This window comes from Somniosus microcephalus, chromosome 2 (assembly GCF_052327205.1).
Source record: "Somniosus microcephalus isolate GS21.2 chromosome 2, FLI_Smic_1.0, whole genome shotgun sequence".
Taxonomy (NCBI): Eukaryota; Metazoa; Chordata; class Chondrichthyes; order Squaliformes; family Somniosidae; genus Somniosus; species Somniosus microcephalus.
Window position 1 is genome coordinate 213128925 of NC_140988.1, and position 23017 is coordinate 213151941.

The 23017-nt window shown below is 44.9% G+C and overlaps 1 protein-coding gene across 3 annotated transcripts in view; it reads left to right on the plus strand.

The window, feature by feature from the left end:
* The window catches only part of chrna9a (cholinergic receptor, nicotinic, alpha 9a), a 56079-nt gene that overhangs the window by 11110 nt on the left and 21952 nt on the right, over nucleotides 1-23017 (plus strand). For 2 of the 3 annotated variants that reach the window (XM_085968998.1, XM_085968989.1), the window contains 4 exons: nucleotides 4436-4581; nucleotides 6918-7022; nucleotides 16370-16524; nucleotides 21091-21623. In XM_085968998.1, the coding sequence (XP_085825124.1) occupies nucleotides 4436-4581; nucleotides 6918-7022; nucleotides 16370-16524; nucleotides 21091-21623 (939 nt within the window). The remainder of the gene's footprint in view (nucleotides 1-4435; nucleotides 4582-6917; nucleotides 7023-16369; nucleotides 16525-21090; nucleotides 21624-23017) is intronic. The other variant, XM_085969007.1, reaches the window with a different exon arrangement.

A 23017-nucleotide genomic window follows, 5' to 3' on the forward strand; every position in this document is an offset into this window, starting at 1 on the left:
AGAGCCACTGCTACTCCCCTGGGGCGGTCCCTCAGCAATCCTAGTCATCTTTTGGAGGACAGATTGCTGGACTGCTGTGACATCTGCTCTTCCACCTGTTGCTCTTCCACCACTGCCTGGCCAGGTGGCAGTTCTTGGTATCTGAAAAGAGAAAGGCACAAGAGTAGGGTTGTGGTGAGGAGAGGGGGCAAAAGTAAGAAGTGCATGCTTACACCATCTGCAGCTTGTAAATCAGAAGTTATTGTGGGATGAGGGGGAAATGGGATGTGAGGAGGAGAATTAGGTATGAGGATAGTCATCTTGTATCCTTTAGCCCCGCCGCTGGCCCCACGTGGGAGACTTCTACTGCCTCCCAAAGATACACAAAGCCAACACACCTGGACGTCCTATCGCATCAGGCAACGGAACCCTGTGTGAGAACCTCTCTGGATATGTCGAGGGCATCCTGAAACCCATCGTACAGGGAACCCCCAGCTTCTGTCGCGACACTACAGACTTCTTACAGAAGCTCAGCACCCACGGACCAGTTGAACCAGGAACACTCCTCGCCACAATGGACGTCTCGGCACTCTACACCAGTATCCCCCACGATGACGGCATCGCTGCGACAGCCTCAGTACTCAACATCAACAACAGCCAATCTCCAGACGCCATCCTACAACTCATCCGCTTCATCCTTGACCACAATGTCTTCACCTTCGACAACCAGTTCTTTACCCAAACACACGGAACAGCCATGGGGACCAAATTCGCACCCCAATACGCAAACATCTTCATGCACAAGTTCGAGCAAGACTTCTTCGCTGCACAGGATCTCCAACCAACGCTATACACCAGATACATCGACGACATTTTCTTCCTATGGACCCACGGCGAAGAATCACTGAAAAGACTACACGACAACATCAACAAGTTCCATCCCACCATCAAACTCACCATGGACTACTCCTCAGAATCAGTCTCATTCCTGGACACGTGAATCTCCATCAAAGACGGACACCTCAGCACTTCACTCTACCGCAAGCCCACGGACAACCTCACGATGCTTCACTTCTCCAGCTTCCACCCTAACCACGTTGAAGAAGCCATCCCCTATGGACAAGCCCTGCGAATACACAGGATCTGCTCAGACGAGGAGGAACGCGATGGACACCTACAGACACTGAAAGACGCCCTTGTAAGAACGGGATATGACGCTCGACTCGTCGATCGACAGTTCTGACGGGCCACAGCGAAAAATCGCATAGACCTCCTCAGAAGACAAACACGGGACACAACCAACAGAGTACCCTTCGTCGTCCAGTACTTCCCCGGAGCGGAGAAACTACGCCATGTTCTTCGCAGCCTTCAACATGTCATCGATGACGACGAACACCTCGCTAAGGCCATCCCCACGCCTCCACTACTCACTTTCAAACAGCCGCCTAACCTCAAACAGACCATCGTTCGCAGCAAATTACCCAGCTTTCAGGAGAACAGCGACCACGACACCACACAACCCTGCCACAGCAACCTCTGCAAGACATGCCAGATCATCAACACAGATACCATCATCACACGTGAGGACACCACCCACCAGGTACATGGTACATACTCATGTGACTCGGCCAACGTTGTCTACCTCATACGTTGCAGGAAAGGATGCCCCGGAGCATGGTACATCGGCGAGACCATGCAGACACTGCGACAACGGATGAACGGACACCGTGCAACAATCACCAGGCAGGAGTGTTCCCTCCCAGTCAGGGAACACTTCAGCAGTCAAGGACATTCAGCCTCCGATCTTCAGGTAAGCATTCTCCAAGGTGGCCTTCGAGACACACGACAACGCAAAATCGTCAAGCAGAAACTGATAGCCAAGTTCCGCACCCATGAGGACGGCCTCAACCGAGATCTTGGGTTCATGTCACGCTACATGTAACCCCACCTGATGCAGGGTCATCCAGACTCGAGTCGACATTGGCTTGTTCTCTCTACACAGATGCGGCCGGACCTGCTGTGATTTCCAGCCAAAAAAAATGTTTTTTGTCTTTTTTTGTTTTCCATACAGACCCCAGCATCTGCAATATTTGACCCCTTGTGACCCCACCTCATTGTTCTTTGATGTAATGTTTCCCTGACTGACCTGTTTGGACACCATTCACACCTTTGACTGCTGTGATTATCTCTCTGCCGAGGTGTGATAAATGGCAGTTGGAAAGGTTACCTGTAAACATCTGACATGATTCTCTGACTATATAAGCTGTGTCTTTATGCATTTCTCCACTTCACCTGAAGAAGGAGCAGCGCTCTGAAAGCTTGTGATTTCAAATAAAGCTGTTGGACTATAACCTGGTGTTGTGTGACTTCTTACATTTGTCCTCCATTGGGGTAAGGACATGCAATTGTGCCTGTCCCTTGGTTGAATAGCTGGCAGTCTGTACAGGCTGTGGGATATGGGTGAGAGGCTTGGAGCAGTGCGAAGTGTGAGGGGGTGAGGTGAAGCTCTGAATGTTGGGTATGAGCCCTGATTGATAGTGATTATGGGGGTGTGGTGCATTGAGCAGATGCTGAGGGTAGTGGTGCAGTTGGTGGAATATGGCATTTGAAGATACATTCACTAAACTTTTTGTGGCACTGTGTCCAGGTCCTCGGGGATTGACTTCTGGCATTGACCGCTACGGCTGTTTGGTCCCATGGCCTTCTGAAAGTTTGTCTGGAGGGTCTCCTGCCCCCCTATGGATAGAGCACATCTCTCCTCCTCGCCACCTCCTCCATCAAGGCCTCCGGTGCAGTGTCGGAAAATCTTGGAGTCTGCTCTCTCCCATGTTTGCCATTACTACATCTTTTTCTATGTCAGAATGAGTTCCATACCTGCTTCCGCCACAATGCATCTCCCCTTTAAGAAGTGCAGGCTAGCTTTAAGTGGCGCTAGCCTTGCACAATTCTGGGTCCTCTGCTGAGGTGCGCAGTCACTCAAAAGCGCAGTTAGTGCTGGCTGCATGCTGAAATCATGTTAATTAGCAGGCAGTATGAAGTTGGCGTGCTGCCTGCATCAAGCAACGGGAGCGGGTTAACCCTGCATCGCGATCCCCGCACCCATTTGTGGGGGCTATCGCATTTAGCCCCCTGTGTCTTTTGCACATGCCCTCACTTGCACTTCTCCAATCTTTCCAAAGGTTTACTGAAACTCTTTGTAGTGAGGCAAGGCTGGATATGTATTGTTAAGCTGACAGCAAGTGAATGTACAGAGTAATAGATGTAATCAAATCTCATCTTGATTCAACTAGCTGCAGAACCCTCCTCGAGATCAAGAGAAAAATGTAAACTACACTATCCCGTTTTAGTGGGCTTAATGAACTTTTCCTGGTCAGCCTTCTGATTCTGAACAGCTCTGGGCTTGAGATGAGCGCATTTCCCCCTGCTAGGCCGGGCTTCTTCCTTTGACCCAGCTGGCTAACAGACTGCCCCCGTGTCCTATTAATTTCCCAGTCAGTGAGGGGGCACTTTCTTTGACTTCTTAACTGTTCAGTGATCCACCAATATGACTGTCATTAAAACCGGTTACCTCTCCTTGTGCTACCTGATATTCTCCAAATGAATGGGGCAATCTTGGCTTAATGGACCTGGAATGAATCAATTGATCATGCTCAGAGCACGTTGAACATGGAATGGGTGAAAGGGGTTCCCCGCCAAATTTCCTAACTCATGATTAATTGTTCTATGCTGGTGGGATCCAGATTGTCAAATGGATAATAGGCTGTGTTTTTAGACTGAAGGTTGTGGAGCTAGCTAATACTTTGAAATTGAAGTTTGGCTGCAGAATTGGTGTGGTTTTAATTCTCACCACTTAATGGCTAAACTCCAGTATGATACTTCTTGTATAATTAAGTAACTGTTGCCACAGGAATCAGACAATATTATTCATTCCAGCACACTGATTTTAGTCACTGACAGTATTAATTCTTGGTTCCACTGGGACTTACAGTGCAGTTGATATAAAGCTTCATAATTGCAGAAAATGGCAGACTTAAGTTACTTAGATTCTCTAAAATAGTTGACAAAATTGATTATTTCAGTCCAGTAGTGGTAAATGTTTACTGTTAGGAAATCAAGCACTTCTGCACAAAGTGCAGCTTTTTGCTCTGGAGTAATTGGGCAATACAATTACAACTGGTGCGAAAATAGGGCCTCATGGGCTTTTTTTCAAGCTCTACTCTATAAATAAATAGGTTAAGCTAAAGAAGTTTTATAGAACTTTTTTAAACAATTTTTTGCAATTCCCAGAGAGATCCTTGCTGTGCTTTGTATCAGTTTCCAGAATAAGCTCCACTTAAAATGTCGTCTAATTTTAAGAAAAACAATGAACAGCTAAAAATATAATCTAAATTATAATATTTTTACTATATTGTACTACATATGTATTCGAGTAAGAATTTGCATCGTGTTTCAACAGATACTGAATCAGCAGATGGAAGATATGCTCAAATGCTGTTCAAGAACTTATTTGAAGATTATATCGATGCTCTCAGGCCTGTAGAAGATACAGATCTAGCACTAAATGTCACTCTGAAAGTCACCCTCTCCCAAATTAAAGATATGGTAAGATTTGCTTAAATATCTTGTGTTTTCCTCACTGATTTTCCTTTGCCCTCCTCTTTCATTCTGAAGGTGTTAATACCTTGCTGAGGTACGGTTCCACCAGGTCACTTACCCGTTACTACCTCACCCAAGTGGCCACTCTTCACTTGTGAATCTTGACAGTGAGTGTCAACAGGCTATTCAATTGCCAAGAGTACCACAGTCGATTCTGTCTTCCTCACCTGATATTTGCACACATGCAATTTCACTAGAGGTTTCTGGATAGCAGTCAGAAGCAGGATTGTCCATTCCCTAACCTAGTGGTGCTGAGGTCATGTTGTTGCACCACTGCTGCTGTCCTGACTGAGATCAGCTAACTCAGCACATTTCAGAGATTGAACCTGGGGCCTTCCTGATTTGTATTGCTTAGTTGCTCACTGGATAAGCTTGCTGAGCCATCAAGGGAGCCTCCTTAAATATATTTGTCCTCTTGTCTATTTATCATTTATCTGGATAAAAATGCAATGTACAGATTGCTATTTGAACTTGATTCATATTGAAACTTGAGAAGCTAAATTTTAACCTAAGTCTGGAAATTACTGCGTCATGTTATCGTTGAATGCTTAAGACGTCTATATTAAATTTTCGCTGTGCTATTTTAGCATGTTAAATGTTCATATAATACCATTAGTTACATAAGAACAGGATTGGGCCATTCAGCCCCTCAAGCTTGTTCTGCCATTCAATCGGATCATGGCTGACCTGCTCCTTGATTCCATTTACCCACCTTTGATCCATATCCCTTGATAATCTTGCCTAACAAAAATCGATCAATCTCAATCTTGAAAATCTTAATTGTCGCAGCATCCACAGCTTTTCAGGGAGCAAGTTCCAGAATTCAACTACTTTGTCATAGAGTCATAACGGCACAGAAGGAGGCCATTTGGCCCATCGAGCCTGTGCCAGCTCTCTGTAGAGCAATCCAGTCAGTCCCATTCCCCAGCTCTATCCCCGTAGCCCTGCAAGTTTATTTCCCTCAAGTGCCTATCCAGTCTCCCCTTGAAAACATTGAGTGTTTCCGCTTCCACCACTTCCATTGGCAGCAAATTCCAGGTCAGCACCACTCGCTGCGTAAAAAAAGTATTTCCTCACGTCCGCCCTGTATCTCTTGCCCAAAACCTTAAATCTGTGTCCCCCAGTCCTTGTACCATCAACTAGTAGGAACAGCCTTTCCCTGTCTAGCCTATCCAAACCCGTCATAATCTTGTACACCTCTATCAAATCACCCCTCAACCTCCTTTGCTCTAATGAAAACAAATCCAGCTTCTCCAACCTGTCCTTGTAGCTAAGATCCCCCATCCCCGGAACCATTCTGGTAAATCTCCTCTGCACCCTCTCGAGGGCCTTCACATCCTTCCTAAAGTGTGGTGACCAGAACTGTACGCAATACTCCAGTTGTGGCCTAACCAGCACTTTATAAAGGTTCAGCATAACTTCTCTACTTTTGTACTCAATACCTCCTATTTACGAAGCCCAAGATCCCATATGCTTTGTTAACCACTCTCTCAATATGTCCTGCTACCTTCAGGGACCTATGCACATTAACTCCCAGGTCCCTCTGTCCCTGCACATGCTTTAAAACTGTGCCATTAAGTGTATATTGCCTCTCCCTGTTCCTTCTGCCAAAATGCATCACCTCACACTTCTCTGTATAAAATCCATCTGCCACTTGTCTGCCCATTCCGCTAGCCTTTCTATGTCCTGTTGCAGTTGATTGGTATCATCATCACTGTTTGCCACACCCCCAAGTTTGGTGTCGTCGGCAAATTTAGAAATTCTACACTGTATTCCAATATCCAGGTCATTTATTTATATCAAAAAAAGCAGTGGCCCCAACACTGACCCTTGGGGAACACCACTGTCTACCATCCTCCAGTCTGAAAAACAGCCATTTACCACAACTCGCTGTTTTCTGTCCTTAAGCCAATTCCTTATCTAAGCTGCCACTGACCTACCTATTCCATAAGCCTCAATTTTGTTAACCAGCCTTCTATGTGGTACTTTGTCAAACGCCTTCTGAAAATCCATGTAGACAACATCCATTGCATTCCCTTCATCAGTCCTCTCTGTTACTTCATCAAAAAATTCAATTAGATTAGTCAAACATGATCTGCCTTTTATAAATCCATGTTGGCTCTCCTTAATTAGCTTAAACCTCTCCAAGTGCCCGGTAATTTTTTCCTTGATTATTGTTTCTAAAACTTTACCCACCACTGATGTTAAACTGTAATTACTAGGATTGTCCTTGCACCCTTTCTTGAACAATGGTATCACATTTGCCACTTTCCAATCCTCAGGCACCTCCCCCGCATCTAGGGAAGATTGGAAAATTATGGCAAGCTCTTCCGCTATCTCCGCCTCCAATTCCCTTAGCAACCTGGGAAGCAAGCCATCTGGACCAGGTGACATGTCCACTCTTAAGCATACCCAGCCTTTCTAGTACATCTTGTCTATCAAATTTCACATTGCTTCTACCTTTTTCACTGCTACCGATATTTTGTCAACATCCACCTCCTTAGTAAACACCGATACAAAGTACTCATTGAGTATCCTAGCCTTGCCCTGTGCTGTTGGATCCGTGGTTCAGTGTATATGCTATTATTAAATAATCACACGGATGCTGTACATTAACAAATAACAGGTCTTTACTGGAGGAGGGTAATCTCTAGACTGGGGGTACAGAGGCATGCGCAAAGCTTATATACCGGTGTGGTCACTGCCGGTACTACAGTATACAGGAGCTGTATAAGTAGTTCTGACTTAAAGGCACATACACTACAATTCCTCCCCTTTTAGATTAGTAATACCCCTAATATTCAAATAACAATTAACATTTCAACATGTACATTAAACAACAAAAGTCCATTTATAGATTCAGTCTTTGGGGCGGCTTCCTGACCCTTTCGGGATAGCGCCTTTCCCGAGGTTCTTGTTCTTGGTGCAGAGGCGATTCTGACCCCTTTTCATCGGGTAGTTCATCGGGTTCCACTGCTACTGGGTCTGAAGTAGATGCGACCGGTATGTCGGGTTCATCCCCAGGTACTCGAGACATGGGGTTGACGCGTTCCTGTGACGCTAAGATCTGATCGACGTGGCGTCTCACAATGTTCTCCCCGACATCCACTGTGTACATTAATGGCCCCTGCCTTGTACATATCGTTCCGGGTTGCGACTTCTCTGTTCGATAGTCACGGGCCAAGACTGGTTGCCCTACATTGAAGCTCCTTGTTGGCTTCTCATTGATGTGCTGGAATTGTTTGTCCTCAACATTTCTTCACACATTTGGTCTGAGCAAGTCCAGACGAGATCTCAACCTTCGGTTAAAGAACATCATGGCCGGGGTCTGGTTGGTAACTGCATGTGTCGTGTTTCGGTAGGCTAATAAGAAATTGTCCATCTTATGCTGTAGTGGAATTTCCTTGTCGCACATGGCCTTTATCGCCTTCTTAAAGGTTTGTACGAACCTCTCAGCCAATCCATTTGTGGCTGGATGATATGGGGCGGATGTGTAATGCCTTACCCCATTCCTTTTCATGAATTTTTAGAACTCGTCGGACACAAACTGTGGTCCATTATCAGAGCAAATCTGCTCTGGCAAACCGTTTCTGGCAAATATGGTCCGTAGGACTGCAATCGTTTTCTCTGTAGTGGTTGAAGACATTTTTATCACCTCAGGCCACTTTGAATGAGCATCCACTGCTATTAAGAACATTGAGTCCATGAATGGACCAGCGAAATCAATATGCACCCGTTGCCATGGAGAGGAGGGCCACTCCCATGGGTGTAGAGGGGCATGTGGTGGTGCATTTTGGACCTTCTGGCATCCTAAGCAGCTCTTAGTTAGGTCTTCGATTTGTTGATCGATTCCCGGCCACCACACATAAGCCCTAGCAAGGCTTTTCATTTTCACTCCCTCCAGATGACCTTCATGTAGCTCGTTTAGCACTCTCCCTTAACTTGGGTGGAATCACCACTCTGGATCCACACATCACTGTCCCCTGGCATACTGACAGCTGTTCTCTTCTGGATGAGAATGCTGGCAACAGTGAGTCGCCATGTGTTGGCCATCCCCTTACCGTCAATTCATATACCCGTGACAGTGTCGGATCATTGCGGGTCTCCTCTATATCCGCGTTTGTTACTGGCAATCGTTCAATTATTGACGAATAAAATATATCGATAGGGTCCACTGCTGGTGCTTCCTCCACAGTAGGCAGTGGCAGGCGCGATAGCCCATCAGCGTTCCCATGCTGTTTCGTGCCTTTTATATTCTATTTCATATTGATTCGCCCCTAGAAACAGGGACTATCTTTGTAACCGCTGTGCAGTCATCACTGGAACGCCCTTCTTAGGATTAAAGATGGAGACAAGTGGTTGGTGGTCAGTCAGCAAGGTGAACTTCTGCCCATACAGATAGTGGTTGAATTTTTTTACTCCCCATACTAGGCTGAGGGCCTCCCTGTCAATCTGGGTGTAGTTGCGCTCGGCTGAGGTTAGTGACCGAGACGCAAAGGCTACTGACCTCTCCAACCCGTCTGGGAATTTGTGCGACAGCACCGCTCCAATACCGTAGGGTGATGCATCACATGCCAAACGAATTGGTAGTGCTGGGTTGAAATGGGCCAACACCTCTTTTGATGTGATCAATTCTTTACACTTCTGGAAAGCTCGTCTACGTTCGTCATCCCACTTCCATGGTACCCCTGTTTGCAGTAGGGTGTTCAGCGGGTGTAATACCGTAGACAAATTTGGTAAGAACTTGTAGTAGTAGTTTACCAGCCCGAGGAATGACCTCAGTTGTGACACATTTTCCGGTGCTGGAGCCTTGACTACTGCCTCAATCTTGTCAGGGGACTTATGTAACCCCTCTTCATCGATGACGTGGCCACAATACGAGATCTGTTTCTGGAAAAAGTCGCACTTGTGGCGATTAGCTCGTAGCCCATACTCCTTTAGTCTGGTGAGCACCTTCTCCAAGTTGGCGAGGTGATCACCGTCATTTTCGCCCGTGACCAAGATGTCGTCCAAATAACACTGGGTCCCTGGAATCCGTTGCAGGACCTGATCCATCGCCCTTTGCCAGATAGCCGGAGCCGAGGCTACTCCAAACACCAGCCGGTTGTATTGATAGAGACCTTTATGAGTGTTGATCGTAAGGTAATGTTTTGAAGCTTCTTCTACCTCCATTTGCAAGTACGCCTGGGCTAGATCAATTTTGGTGAAACGTTTACCTCCAGATAGCGAGGCGAAAATATCCTCAATTCGTGGAAGCGGATATTGCACCGTGTGAAGGACTGGGTTCACTGTCACCTTAAAATCCCCACAGATGCGGACCTTCTTTGGTTCCCCAGGCGTATTATTCAATGACCTCTTCATTACAGGAACGATGGGTGTAGCCCACTCGCTCCAGTCCACTTTGGACAGTACTCCTGAATGTTCCAACCCTTCCAGCTCTGCTTCAACAGCTGGTCTGATCGCATAAGGCACTGGTCTGGCCTTCAGAAACTTTGGGCTTGCATTTTCCTCTATTTTATTCGTTGCTGTTATTCCTTTTAGTGTTCCTAGTCCCTCCTGGAACACTTCTTGTGCGTCAGTTAGCATTTTTGACAGTCGTCCAGGTGTGACGTCGTCATCCTTTTTGGCCTCAACCTTCAGTGCCTGTATGGAATGCCAATCTAATTGTATCTTCCGGATCCATTCACGTCCTAGCAGTGGTGGTCCTTCATTTGGCAATACATATATATCCATTTTAGGTATTTCCTGGCCTTTTATATGTCACTTTCACCCTTATTTTTCCTTTGGGGTAGACTTTTTGCCCCGTATACGTCTTCAAGACAATCTCTGTAGCTTTCAAGGGTATGTGTGAAAATAGCCGCTTGTAGTCTCTTTGATTTATGACTGTTAGAGCTGACCCTGTGTCCAATTCCATTTCCACTTGGACTCCGTCTATCTTGAGTGTAACCCAGATAGTCTGGTGATCCTCCATTTCGGTTACCTTATGTAGTTTCAGACAACCCAGCTCCTTGCTTCCGGAGTCTGTGTCACTTTTCTGTTCGTCTGAACCACTGTCCATCACCTGGTGTACCTTTTTGTACTTCTCCTGTGGAGATTTCTTACTGTTGGTTTTCTTCCCAGACCTGCAGACTCTTGCTATGTGTCCTGCTTTCCCACACTGTCTGCACACTTGGTCCTTGAACCAACAATCTTTCTGGTCATGTGTTCTGCCGCAGCGATAGCACTTCCCTGTTCCATAGGACATTTCATTGGTGCCATATTCTTGCGGTCTCCGTTGTATCTCTGCAGCGCCCCTTGCGGCTGCTTCGTGTGATACTGCCATACTGAAAGCTTTGTCCAGCGTAAGGTCCTTTTCTGATAGAAGCCGTTTCTGGGTTCCTTCACTTTGTAGCCCACACACAAACTTGTCCCTTAACGTGTCTGCTAGTCCCGCTCCAAACTGGTAGTGTTTCGATAGCTTGCGTAGTTCCGTTAGGTACTCAGCATTGCTTTCGTCTTTGTGTTGGTTCCTTTTATGGAACTTAAATCGTTCTGCTATCGGCAGCGGTGTGGGGTTTAAGTGGTCCTGTAGGATTTCTACTATGCTTTCAAAATTCTTGTTTACCGGCTTCTCTGGGGTTATTAGATTTCGCAGTAACCCATAAGTTTTTGCACCCATGGAATTTAACAGAACCAGTGCTTTATTAGCATCTGGCACTTCATTCGCCCTGCAGTACACCTCAATACGTTCCACATATGTCACCCAATCTTCGACTTCATTGTCGAACGTAGAGATACTGCCACTCTTCGGCATCCTTGGGTGTGAGTTAACTATAACAAATGGCGCCTCCCGTGCTTCCCCTTCTTCTCCGCTGGCACAAAATGGCGTCTCCTGCGCTTTCCTTCCTTCCCGCGCTCGCCCTTCTTCTCCACTGCGGCTTCTAAAAATGGCGCCTCCCACGCTCTTCCTTCTTCTCAATGGCGTCTCCCCTTTCTTCGCCCCGCGGACCCTGTTCAGCCCGTGAGCACTGGCTGTGCTCTGCGCGTTCTTTTTATATTTTTCGATGCCGCTCAGTCTAGAACCCGGCTGTTTCTTACCCTCTCCGGTTTATTTTATTTTTCTCGACTCCGCTCGGTGTTCAACCCCCGGCTGCGCCCTGCGCTCTTCACCCTCTGTCTTACCCCGTCGACGCTGCTCGGCTTTCTCTCCGCCGTCGGTCGGCTCCAGCCGCCGCTGCTCGGGAAGGGTCTGCGCTGGACCCGTCGTCGGTCTCTTACTGCTCGTTGTGGCTGGGGAACCAAGCCCGGCTCTCCACAGCCTCCCCTGTAAAGTTGGATCTCTGCCTGACTGCTGGGCGGTTGCTCGTGGTCGACGCCTGTGTTCCTGGCCTCGACTTTTTAAAATTTTTTTTTTTTATGTTGCAGGTAGATTCGAATTGACACTCGTCGCCACTGTTGGATCCGTGGTTCAGTGGATATGCTACTATTAAATAATCACACGAATGCTGTACATTAACAAATAACAGGTCTTTACTGGAGGAGGGTAATCTCTAGACTGGGGGTACAGAGGCATGTTCAGCACGGTGGCATAGTGGTTAGCACTGTTGCCTCACAGCGCCAGGGACCCGGGTTCGAATCCGGCCTCGGGCGACTGTCTGTGTGGAGTTTGCACATTCTCCCCGTGTTTGCGTGGGTTTTCTCCGGGTGCTCCGGTTTCCTCCCACAGTCCAAAGATGTGCGGATTAGGTTGATTGGCTATGATAAATTGACCCTTAGTGTTAAGGGGATTAAATACGTGGGGTTACAGGGATAGGGTGGGATATGTGTTGGTGTAGGGGTTACGGGGATCGGGTGGGATATGTGTCGGTGCAGGCTCGATGGGCTGAAATGGCCTCTATCTGCACTGTGGGGTTTCTGTGAAAGCTTATATACCGGTGTGGTCACTGCCGGTACTACAGTATACAGGAGCTGTAAAAGTAGTTCTGACTTAAAGGCACATACACTACATGCGCCTCTAAGCATATATCACCTTCTTTGTCTCTAATAGGCCCCACCCCGCCTCTTACTACCCGCTTCCTGTTTACATGTCGGTAGAAGATTTTTGGGTTCCCTTTTATGTTAACCACCATTCTACTCTCATGTTCTCTCTTTGCCAATCTTATTTTCATCTTCACTTCCCCTCTCAACTTATTGTATTTGGTCTGGTTCTCCCTTGAAGAATTCACCTGACGTGCATCATGCACCCTCTTTTTTTTGTTTCATCATCTTCTCTATCTCCCTCGTCATCCAAGGAGCCCTTGCTTTGGTTCCCTTACCCTTCCCTCTTGTTGGAATGTACCTAGCCTGTACTTTTTGTGTGAAAAAGATCTGCCCAATTTCACTCCTAAATGGCCTAGCTCCAATTTTAAGATTATGTCCCCTTGTTCTGGATTTCCCCATTCGAGGAAATCGTTTCTCTGTAACTACCCTATCGAATTCCTTTAACATTTTAAACACCTCGATCAGATCACCCCTCAATCTTCTAAATTCAAGTGAATACAAAGTTTATGCAACCTGTCCTCATAAATTGACCCTTGATCATTCTGGTAAATCTGTGCGGTACCCCTTCCAAGGACAGTGTATCTTTTCTGAGATTCATTGCCAAAATCTGAACACAGTACTCCAGTTGGGGTCTGGCCAAGGCTCTTTACAACTGAAGCATCAGTTCCTCACTTTTGAACTCCATCCCCCTCGAGATAAAAGCCAACATTCCATTGGCCTTTTTTACCTGTGCGCTAGCTTTTAGTGATTTTTGTGCATGATCACCTAAATTGATTTGTTTCACTTCCATAATTTTGCACAACAGAATGATCAGCATACCCCCTTCTCATAAAAGAGGGAAATAAAAATGCTGGCACAAAGGAAGCACAACATGCTGTTCACAGATGTATATTTTCAATGATTTCACAAAATAAAATGTAGCCTTTTCCACAACACTGAAGTTATTTTGAAATAAAATGTTATAGTTAGATTTGCAATTTGCAGTCATGCAATGTTTAAGATCCCAGAGTTGCCTGGACTTCCTCTGTTGGTAGTGTCCTATTAGGAAAGTCTGTAGATCAGCCAATTTCTCTTTCTCCATTGTCCAAAGTGTGTCCAATTTATTTATTGCAAAGAATACATACTGACTTTTGGTAGGAAATGCTTAAAGGTCAAATAAATAATTGGAAATGGTTGCTCTTCAACCATTCTTCACGTATCCAGTTGACTTACAGGAGATTGGTGGTTAAATATAACAACGGGAGAGTGGTGTAGGGAGGCCATTTCAGCATTGTTCTGAGAACCTGAATTACAAGGAACTGTAATGTACAAGGAGCTCAGCATTAAACATAACCAAACTCTTGTTGGTGGGAGAGTGCTATCATATCATCAATGTATTTAGTTCCAAGAAAAATTCTGGAGAGATGTAAATCTAGTTATTAGGTGATTGTATCCCTACCATGTTTTATCCTATGAACTCACTAATGGCCTGGAATTTGTTATTGTAATGACGGAGAAATTGTCAGCGTCGCCATCATTATTGTGTAAAACTGACTGGTATCTGCGCATGCATAGTTAAACGCAGAAATCCGGAAGTTGCTGTCGGTGATTCCCTGCTCCTCCACAGGGTGCGCTGTTGCAATCTCCGCAGATGGAATAATTAGAAATCACTGATTTGTCGTGAACTTCAATTATTTACAAACTATTCTCATTATAAAAATGAATGAAAATGATAAGCCTTGTTCAATCAAGAGTAACTGAGTTTTTAACAGCGTACTAAGTCCCAATTACTGCTGAACAACTTCTGTAGCCCTGAAAATCTAATTTTACAAGTGTGGAGTCTCATTCCCTCAGAACATTTAAAAATTGTAAATTTTTAATAAAGTATTTTTTCTTATAAAAGTTTTTGTTCTGATATTTAAGTTTCTTCCTTAACCCTGCATTGTCCCAATCTTTATTTCGCTTTCTTTACAATGATTTATATTCCCTGCTTTTTACTTCCTGCTTTGCTGTCTGTGAGAACAATCAGATTGGCTGATCAGCCTGCCCGCTGCCTGCCCTGGTGCTGAATGCCACAGAGCCCCTGTAGATGGCACCAAATTGAAACTGACGTCAGAAGTGAGGAAGTCTGTTCTCTAGAGCCCGCTAAATATTTGTGGGCAACTTTTTTTTTTTGAGGTCAGCGGTGAGTGAGGTCCCTTTTTCCACTGACCTCAATTTGGGCCATTGAGTTTGCTCATATGCATTTTGCTAATTGGGTGTCCAACTGCAATTGAAAAGAGGACTTGCTGCTAACTTACTTGTGTAACACTAATATATCATTGGGTGACCCAATAGTTCTAGTGGTAGAACACTAAGAGGGAAAAATTCAGTTTTTTGCGCCTCCTGTTAGCGCCTTAAGAGGGCGCTAATGGGACACAAAGCAACTAGTGCCCGGGCGCGGCGGTGTTCGCACCGCTTGCGAAATTAACTAGACATTTTGTGGCGGCGCTAAACACTACCGCCACGATCTCCTGCGCCGGCAGATCGTGACGTCAGTCGAGTGCGCAACGCCCCGGTAGCACCCCGGACCAGATATTGAGTGGTGCCCCCTGCCTTACCACCTGCCGCTAGCAACGACAGGTTGAGGGGAGCGTTTTGCAGTCAGGAAGGGACTGGGGGAGCGCTATTTTAAAGGCGACCGCTTCCTGCCTTTTTTTGTTGGTGACATTTTTGCACCACGCATTCTGAGAGAGAGACTTCTGGAGAGATTCAACGCTGTGTGAAGGAGTTTTGCATACTGAGCAGCACTTTGCAGGTTCATTTTGATTTGCCCTTCCTTGTACCTATTTAGAAGAGACAATGGGGGCTGCACTCAGCTCTTTCCCTGGGTCTCCATTGTTCTTTCCAGCAGATTTGATGTACAGGTCGAGATTCAAGGCTGCAATGAGCAGGATGTGGATGGATTGCAAAATCAACCCTCCCCTTTTAAGGTAAAAACCAAAAAATGCTGGAGAAACTCGGCAGGTCAAGCAGCATCTGTGAAGAGAGAAACAGTTAACGTTTCAGGTCGATGACCTTTTGTCAGAACTCCCCTTTAAGAACTGGCCGGAGCCAGTGTGTCTGTGTTCCATTGCTGACTGACATCACATGAGCTTCGCCAGCGTTCTGAGGTAGCGCCTCACTCCTCGGCCTTTGTGCCTTAAGACGGGTGTGAAGCATCTGATTTAGCGCTCCAATCACCTCCAGGGGCGATAAAAGCCAAGTTTGCCGTTGGAGGCGATAATTAGCGCCAGGCGCTAAACTTTGCGCACGGCCACTAATGGCGCCCCAAACAGGGCGATACTGAATTTTTCCCCCTAAAGTGTCCTGATCCAGACAGTAGGAAAACCAAAAGTAAAATACGGTGGATGCTGGAAATACTCAACAGGTCCAGCAGCATCTGTAGAGAGAGAAACAGATTTAACGTTTCAGGTCGGTGACCTTTCAATAGAACAGTAAGAATACTAGTTCGAGAACTATTTGGTGACGAGAGTGCTTCAATCACTTCCGTGCAATGATTGTGCCATGCTGATAATGGCTGGCAAAATATGTAGCCTACACAGCATTGAACATGGTGGCAGATGTAATGCTGAGTTAATTAAGATGGAGAAGGTAATTGTAATTTGAGGGCGAATATGAAAAAAGAATATTTTAATAGTATCTGAATTAAATTTGTTAATGATTTTTGAGGTAATTTACTTTTTTCTACTTGTAGGATGAAAGGAACCAAATTCTGACCTCTTACATTTGGATTCGGCAAATCTGGTTTGATGCTTTCCTTAAGTGGGACCGAGACAAATATGATGGACTTGATGCTATTCGAATACCCAGTAGCTCTGTATGGAGACCTGATATTGTTCTATATAACAAGTAAGTTGGAATGCCATTGTTTCATCATCAATTGCTAAATCTTTAACATATTTAGTTAAAATAATCATTATAGTTGCCAGTAAAATTAATATAATTGATTCCTTAGTTTGTACTTCACTGTTTCTATTTAAAGCAGTTGTGTTGTCAAAGTGCACATGAACAATCTGCATTTTCACTCAGTGATTTTATAGTGTAGTTAGTGTGATTTATTTATTGATAGTAAATTAGTTATGCTGGTTTTGAGTAAATGAATTTGTGATCCACAAAGGTTTAAGCATAATCACAAAGTGCTAGTTAAAGAAAGGGGCATTGTTTGAATGCAAAGGAAAAGTCACTGGGAGCGTGCACCTGAATTCAGGGTTCTTGCCAAGCACAATTTTGTGAAATTGGTCCTAAGCTGTATATATTCATGTATGAGACTAGAAATTCATAACACTGTTTGAGATTTGAAAGTAAGGAGGTAGTTTTATATGGATTATTATGATGGATAATACTTCACTTACTTTGGGAAATGCACTCACCTACTCCTGGCCTGGTTCTACTTCACTTCTCTTTAGTTCCTGGTCTCTGACTCCCATTTTCCAGAGGTCCCAGTCTCCTGTGCCCTTCTCTCAGGCTCTTGGTTTCTCACTAGCCACTCTCTCTGGCTCGCTGTCTATGTGCAGTGATTGCATTACGTGAAACAGGCACCGTACATTAAAACCAAATTTCCTTCATTCTGGGGAGCTGCAGTGACTGATGGGTTGTCTTATACAGGGTCAATATGTATGGAAATGAAACATTAATAAAACTTCCTGACATGCTCTAATCCTGAACTGTAATATGAATCCTGATTTTACAAGACCAGCAAAATCTGTGCTGGAAATGACTGGCAGCCAGACTGAGCTGGCCACTGCTCATTGAACTGACTGTACCCAATTTAATGAAGACAGCTCAGCTCAGCTGAGCTGAATAATTAATATGAGCTGCTGCACCATTTTGGCCTTGAGCTAACAGCTAGGCTAACGGGTTTGTGTAAAATCTGGATAGTAGCTCAAATTAAAGGGGTGTGTGCAGTTAAAGGCTGTTAAGTATCTCTACCATTTTTTGTTTATCCTCTACTAACTCACTATCCTCTCCTCTCTGGGGTTGGGAGGGGTCCCACCTCACATTTAACAATTCAATTTTACTGATATTTGTAGAATATTCTACTGTTCCTTTTAATATTTTTTTGAGATTCTCGCCTCAGTCCCTCCTCGCTCTCCTTACCTTTTACTGAGCTTCTTTCATTATTTTCTCATTCTCATTTTTATCATACCTTCTCGGCCCATCTGCCCTCTTCAATTTTAGTTCATTTTTAACCTCTTTATTTATCCACAGCAATATGAAACTTGAAGTCGTCTCTATTTTGTAATGCTGTATATTAATTCTGCAACTTTGTAATCTCCTTTTTAAAAATATCCCATTATTGATCTATAGTTCTGTGTGTCAATTGGTCTTTCCACTTCAACTCAAACCTACTCTTTATCTTTCTAAAATCTGCCCTATTCCAATCTGGTACCCTTGTTTTTGTACTAACCTTTTCTCTTTCTATTTGAGCCGTAAACCTTATTACTGTATATTGTTGTCACTGCTCCCAAGGTGCTCACCCATATTTAACTCCTCTACCTGCTCATTACTAGATCTAGCAGCACCTCTCTCTCCCCTTGAAGGCATATGAACAGACTGCTTGATGGAGCCTTGCACCCATTTTAGGAATTCCATTCCCTTTTCTCCATTTTCTAGCTCCCTGTCAATGAGCAAGTAATGAAAATCTGGAACAATTCTCTCCTTCACTGATAATGCCACTCCTTCTTTCTTATCTATTTTGTGTCTAAAATATTATAACCCAATATGTTTTATTTTCTATTCCTTCCCAGTGAACAGCCATATTTCTATTATACCTATTAAATCTATGTCTTGTGACATAATTGCTTCTAATTCCTCACATTCTGAGCATTGCAATACATGCGCTTCATTTTTTGTTTGTCTTTAAAGCTACTTCTTTCCTCTTGATTCTTTTCTACAAGCTAACAAACGCAGATTGGGCGACCACTTTGCGGAACACCTCCGTTCAGTCTGTAAGCGTGACCCCAAGCTTCTGGTTGCCTGTCACTTTAATTCTCCGCTCTGCTCCCACTCTGATCTCTCTGTCCTCGGCCTCTTGCACTGTTCCAATGAAGCTCGAGGAACAGCACCTCATCTTTCGATTAGGCACTTTACAGCCTTCTGGACTCAACATTGAGTTCAACAATTTCAACTATAACCCCGCCCCCATTTTTCATATTGTTTATGATTCTGCCATCCCCATTTGCAATATTTAATCCCTCCTGCCTCCTATCCTAGCACAGAATATTCCTTCAGTTCCTTCCTCCCCTTCCCTCCCCCTTTCCCTGCCTCTGCACCTGCTTAATATCTGTTACATTTCTAACCTTTTCCAGTTCTGAGGAAGGGTCCCAGACCTGAAACGTTAACTCTGTTTCTCTCTCCACGGATGCTGCCTGGCCTGCTGAGTCCTTCCAGCATTTTCTGTTGTTATTTCAGATTTCCTGCATCCACAGTATTTTGCTATTGTACGTTGTTCCTTTATCTCAGTTGTTTCTTTGTTTACAAGTGGCTAATTTGATTTTCATCCTCTACTTCCTTTATTTCTTCTGCATGCTATCCTTTTCACTAAATTCTTCTTCAATTTGCATATTTACCTCAACTATTAAAGCCTTCTGTACTTGCTCTTTCTGGTTACCTGTATTTTCCCTGTTTCCCATCCTTCCTAATTCAAATGACTCTTCACTTCCCTATTTATCTATTTACCAATTCATTAGCTCCCTTCCTGTCCAGATGTAGCCCATCCTTGCAGAATGGCCTCCATCTTCCCCAGAACTGCTGTCAGTGTCTCACAAAATGGAAACCTACTTCCTGACACCATCTCTTTGTCACATGTTGAGCTCCCTAACTTTCCCTATTCTAGCACATAACTGGGAATTACCACCCTTTATTCTTAGCCTTGCTCCTAAGTTATTACACCCCAAGTTAAAATTTCTCTCATTTCTTTTTCCTTTTCTTCTTGATGAGGAATGAAGTCTTTCCTATGAGCAATGCAGAACAGTTTTGAAAATTGTGGGTAGAAATTGGAACTCATTGCGCCCATTTTATGCCTGCAAAACGGGTGCAACGTGGCCTGATTTTGGGCACCACTGCCCTGCGCCTTCAGGACGAATACCTAAAACAGGCATTAGGTCCTTGCGTATGCTAATGAGGGGCCTGACGCCTGTTTTAGGACCCTTCGTGAAAATCTGGCTGCCCTGAGTAGAGCAGGTGTGGGGCCTGCTCTGCTCAGGCTTTCCCAGCGTGGATCCGACCTAGCAAGTGGCCGCTACCAGAAAGTTAAGCTTGCCTTTTTAAAAAAAAGTTCATGTAGTGCCAGGAGGGAGCAGGAGTGCTCCTCCGAGCTACACAGCACTCCCGACGGCCACGGTTAGCCTGCTCCCACTGTCTTTCACCCCTCCCTCCCAGCACTTAGCCGAGTGCTGCGGCACAAAATGTGATTTCCAGGATGTGCAAGGTGCCTGTGGAGAATGAATAGTGATTTGCAGCTCATGAAAGTTATTGAAATAAGGCCTGAGGTGCAGCGTCGATTCTGGGCCCGAAAGTTGTCAGAGAAATTTTTACCCCATCAAACCTGAATAATCTAGCCTTCATTTTCAGTGCATTCCATTGTGGTGGAAGAGGTGCTGAAACTTGTGGAGGATTTTCGCAGGCTTAATATCTTTCCTTCCTAAATGTGGAGGCAAGGTAGTGGATGAACAGGTTATTGGGTAAGTTTTCGCCTTCACCGCCTGGGCGGTAAACTGACGGTGCGGATTACCTTCCCCTCATAGAACCTGCCTGATTTTCACACTATTGAAATCAATGAAATGAAAATCAGGCTTGTTCTATAGAGGACGGCGGAACTGCTCAACCAGATTACCGTCCAGTGGTGAAGATGAAAATCTACGCTCTTTGTTTAAAAAAGCAAAAATAAAACCTCATTTTAAAAAGTAGTTTCTCAGTTGGGGAGTGGCCCCAGGTTTGATTCTTGGTCTGTGCTGAGTCAGCTGATCTCAGCCAGACCGTTGATAAGGTGACACTACCGCTGACCTCGGTGTCCCTGGATTAGGAGTGGAAACTAAGCCCAGATATGTTACCCCGGAAAATGCACGTGTGGACATCAAGCAAAAGGATCAGGCTTGTCTGATACTCCTCATAGTTGAATAACCTGACATGCCTCATTCTCTAGACACGCATGTGAAGAATGACCCCGTGGGCAATGTTTCCGAGGAAGATTTTGCTCATGAAACAGTACCCTAGCAAGGAAGCAATGCCTTCAGGAGAGAATGACGGAGAGCAGGAAATCAGAAAGAAGAAAAAAGTAGCTTAAGTACAGTGGTAGTTAAAAGTTAGTTTTACATGGCTGTTACCATTTATATTGATGACATTGCTGAATATTTTCTTATGAAGCCCTTGTTGTAACTGACTGTATTGGTTGCTTTTGGTAACTTGTTATTTTAGAGCCGATGATGAGTCTGCAGGATCCATGGAGACTAATGTGGTGTTAAGATATGATGGGCAGATTACGTGGGATTCACCAGCGATTACCAAGAGCTCGTGTGTAGTGGATGTGGCCTACTTCCCATTTGATGATCAGAGATGCGACCTTACTTTTGGCTCTTGGACCTACAATGGAAATCAGGTCGACCTCACTAATGGACTCGACAGCGGCGACCTGACTGATTTTGTAGAGAATGTAGAATGGGAAGTACATGGAATGCCAGCAACAAAAAATGTAATAACATATGGGTGTTGTTCAGATCCATACCCAGATGTCACGTACACATTAATCCTCAAAAGACGGTCTTCTTTTTACATTTTTAACTTGTTGATCCCATGTGTAATGATCTCGTTCCTAGCTCCATTAGGCTTTTACCTACCAGCAGATTCTGGAGAGAAGGTATCGCTTGGTGTGACTGTACTCCTAGCACTGACTGTGTTTCAGCTGATGGTTGCAGAAAGCATGCCACCGTCTGAAAGTGTTCCACTGATTGGTAAGTGACTAGCCTTGAGCACTAGTAAAGTTCTCAGTGAAAGGTTATGCTCAAAATTATGGGTTGGAAAGTAATTACATATTTTTGCAACTTGGAAAGTTTCTATAATGTGTGTTGTGACAAAAATACAATCCCACCCAGACTGTTCCAGTTTTAAAAGAAAATTGTTGGAAATTAGATTTTTAAATGATACTTGCGTATGTGATCATTATAATTTGTTTCTAGGTAGGCCTCTTTAAGAACATAAGAAATAGGAGCAGGTGTGGGCCGAGTCTGCTCCATTCAATAAGACCATTGCTGATCTTCAACCTCAACCCCACTTTCCCACCTGACCCCCATATCCCTTGATTCCCTTGGAGTCCAAAAATCTATCAATCTCTGTCTTGAATATACTCAATGACAGCATCCACAGCCCTCTGGGGTAGAAAATTTCAAAGATTCACAACCCTAAACGGCTGACCCCTTATCCTGAGACAATGCCCCCTAGTTCTAGACTCCAGCGAGGGGAAACAGCCACTCAGCATCTACCCTGTCAGTCCCCCTCAGAATCTTGTATGTTTCAATGAGATCACCTCTCATTCTTCTAAACTCCGGAGAGTATCGGCCCAATCTATTCAATCTCTCCTTTATAGGACAACCCTCTCATCTCAGGAATGAATCTAGTGAGCCTTTGTTGCACCCCCTCTAACGCAAATATGTCCTTCCTTCGGTACAGAGACCAAAACTGTACACGGTATTCCAGATGTGGTCTCGCCAAAGCCCTGTACAATTGCAGCAAGACTTCCTTACTCTTATACTCCAACCCCCTTGCAATAAAGGCCAACATGCCGTTTGCCTTCCTTATTGCTTGCTGTACCTGCCTGCTGACTCTCTGTGTTTCGTGAACAAGGACACCCAAATCCCATTGGACACCAACAGTTAATAGTTTCTCACCATTTAAAACAATATTCTCTTTTTATTCTTCCCACCAAAGTGAATAACCTCACATTTCACCACATTATACGTAATTTTTTTTAAATTTGTTCCTGAGATGTGGGCGTCGCTAGCAAGGCCAGCATTTATTGCCCATCCCTAATTACCATTGAGAAGGTGGTGGTGAGCCGCCGACTTGAACCGCTGCAGTCCATGTGGTGAAGGTACTCCCATAGTGCCCTTGGGTAGGGAGTTCTGGAAGTTTTATCCAGCGACGATGAAGGAACGGTGATATATTTCCAAGTCCGGATGGTGTGTGATTTGGAGGGGAACTTGGAGGTGGTGGTTTTCCCATGTGCCTGCTGCCCTTGTCCTTCTAGGTGCAAGAGGTCATGGGTTTGGGAGGTGCTGTCGAAGAAGCCTTGGCGAGTTGCTGCAGTGCATCTTGTAGATGGTACACACTGCAGCCACGGTACGCCGGT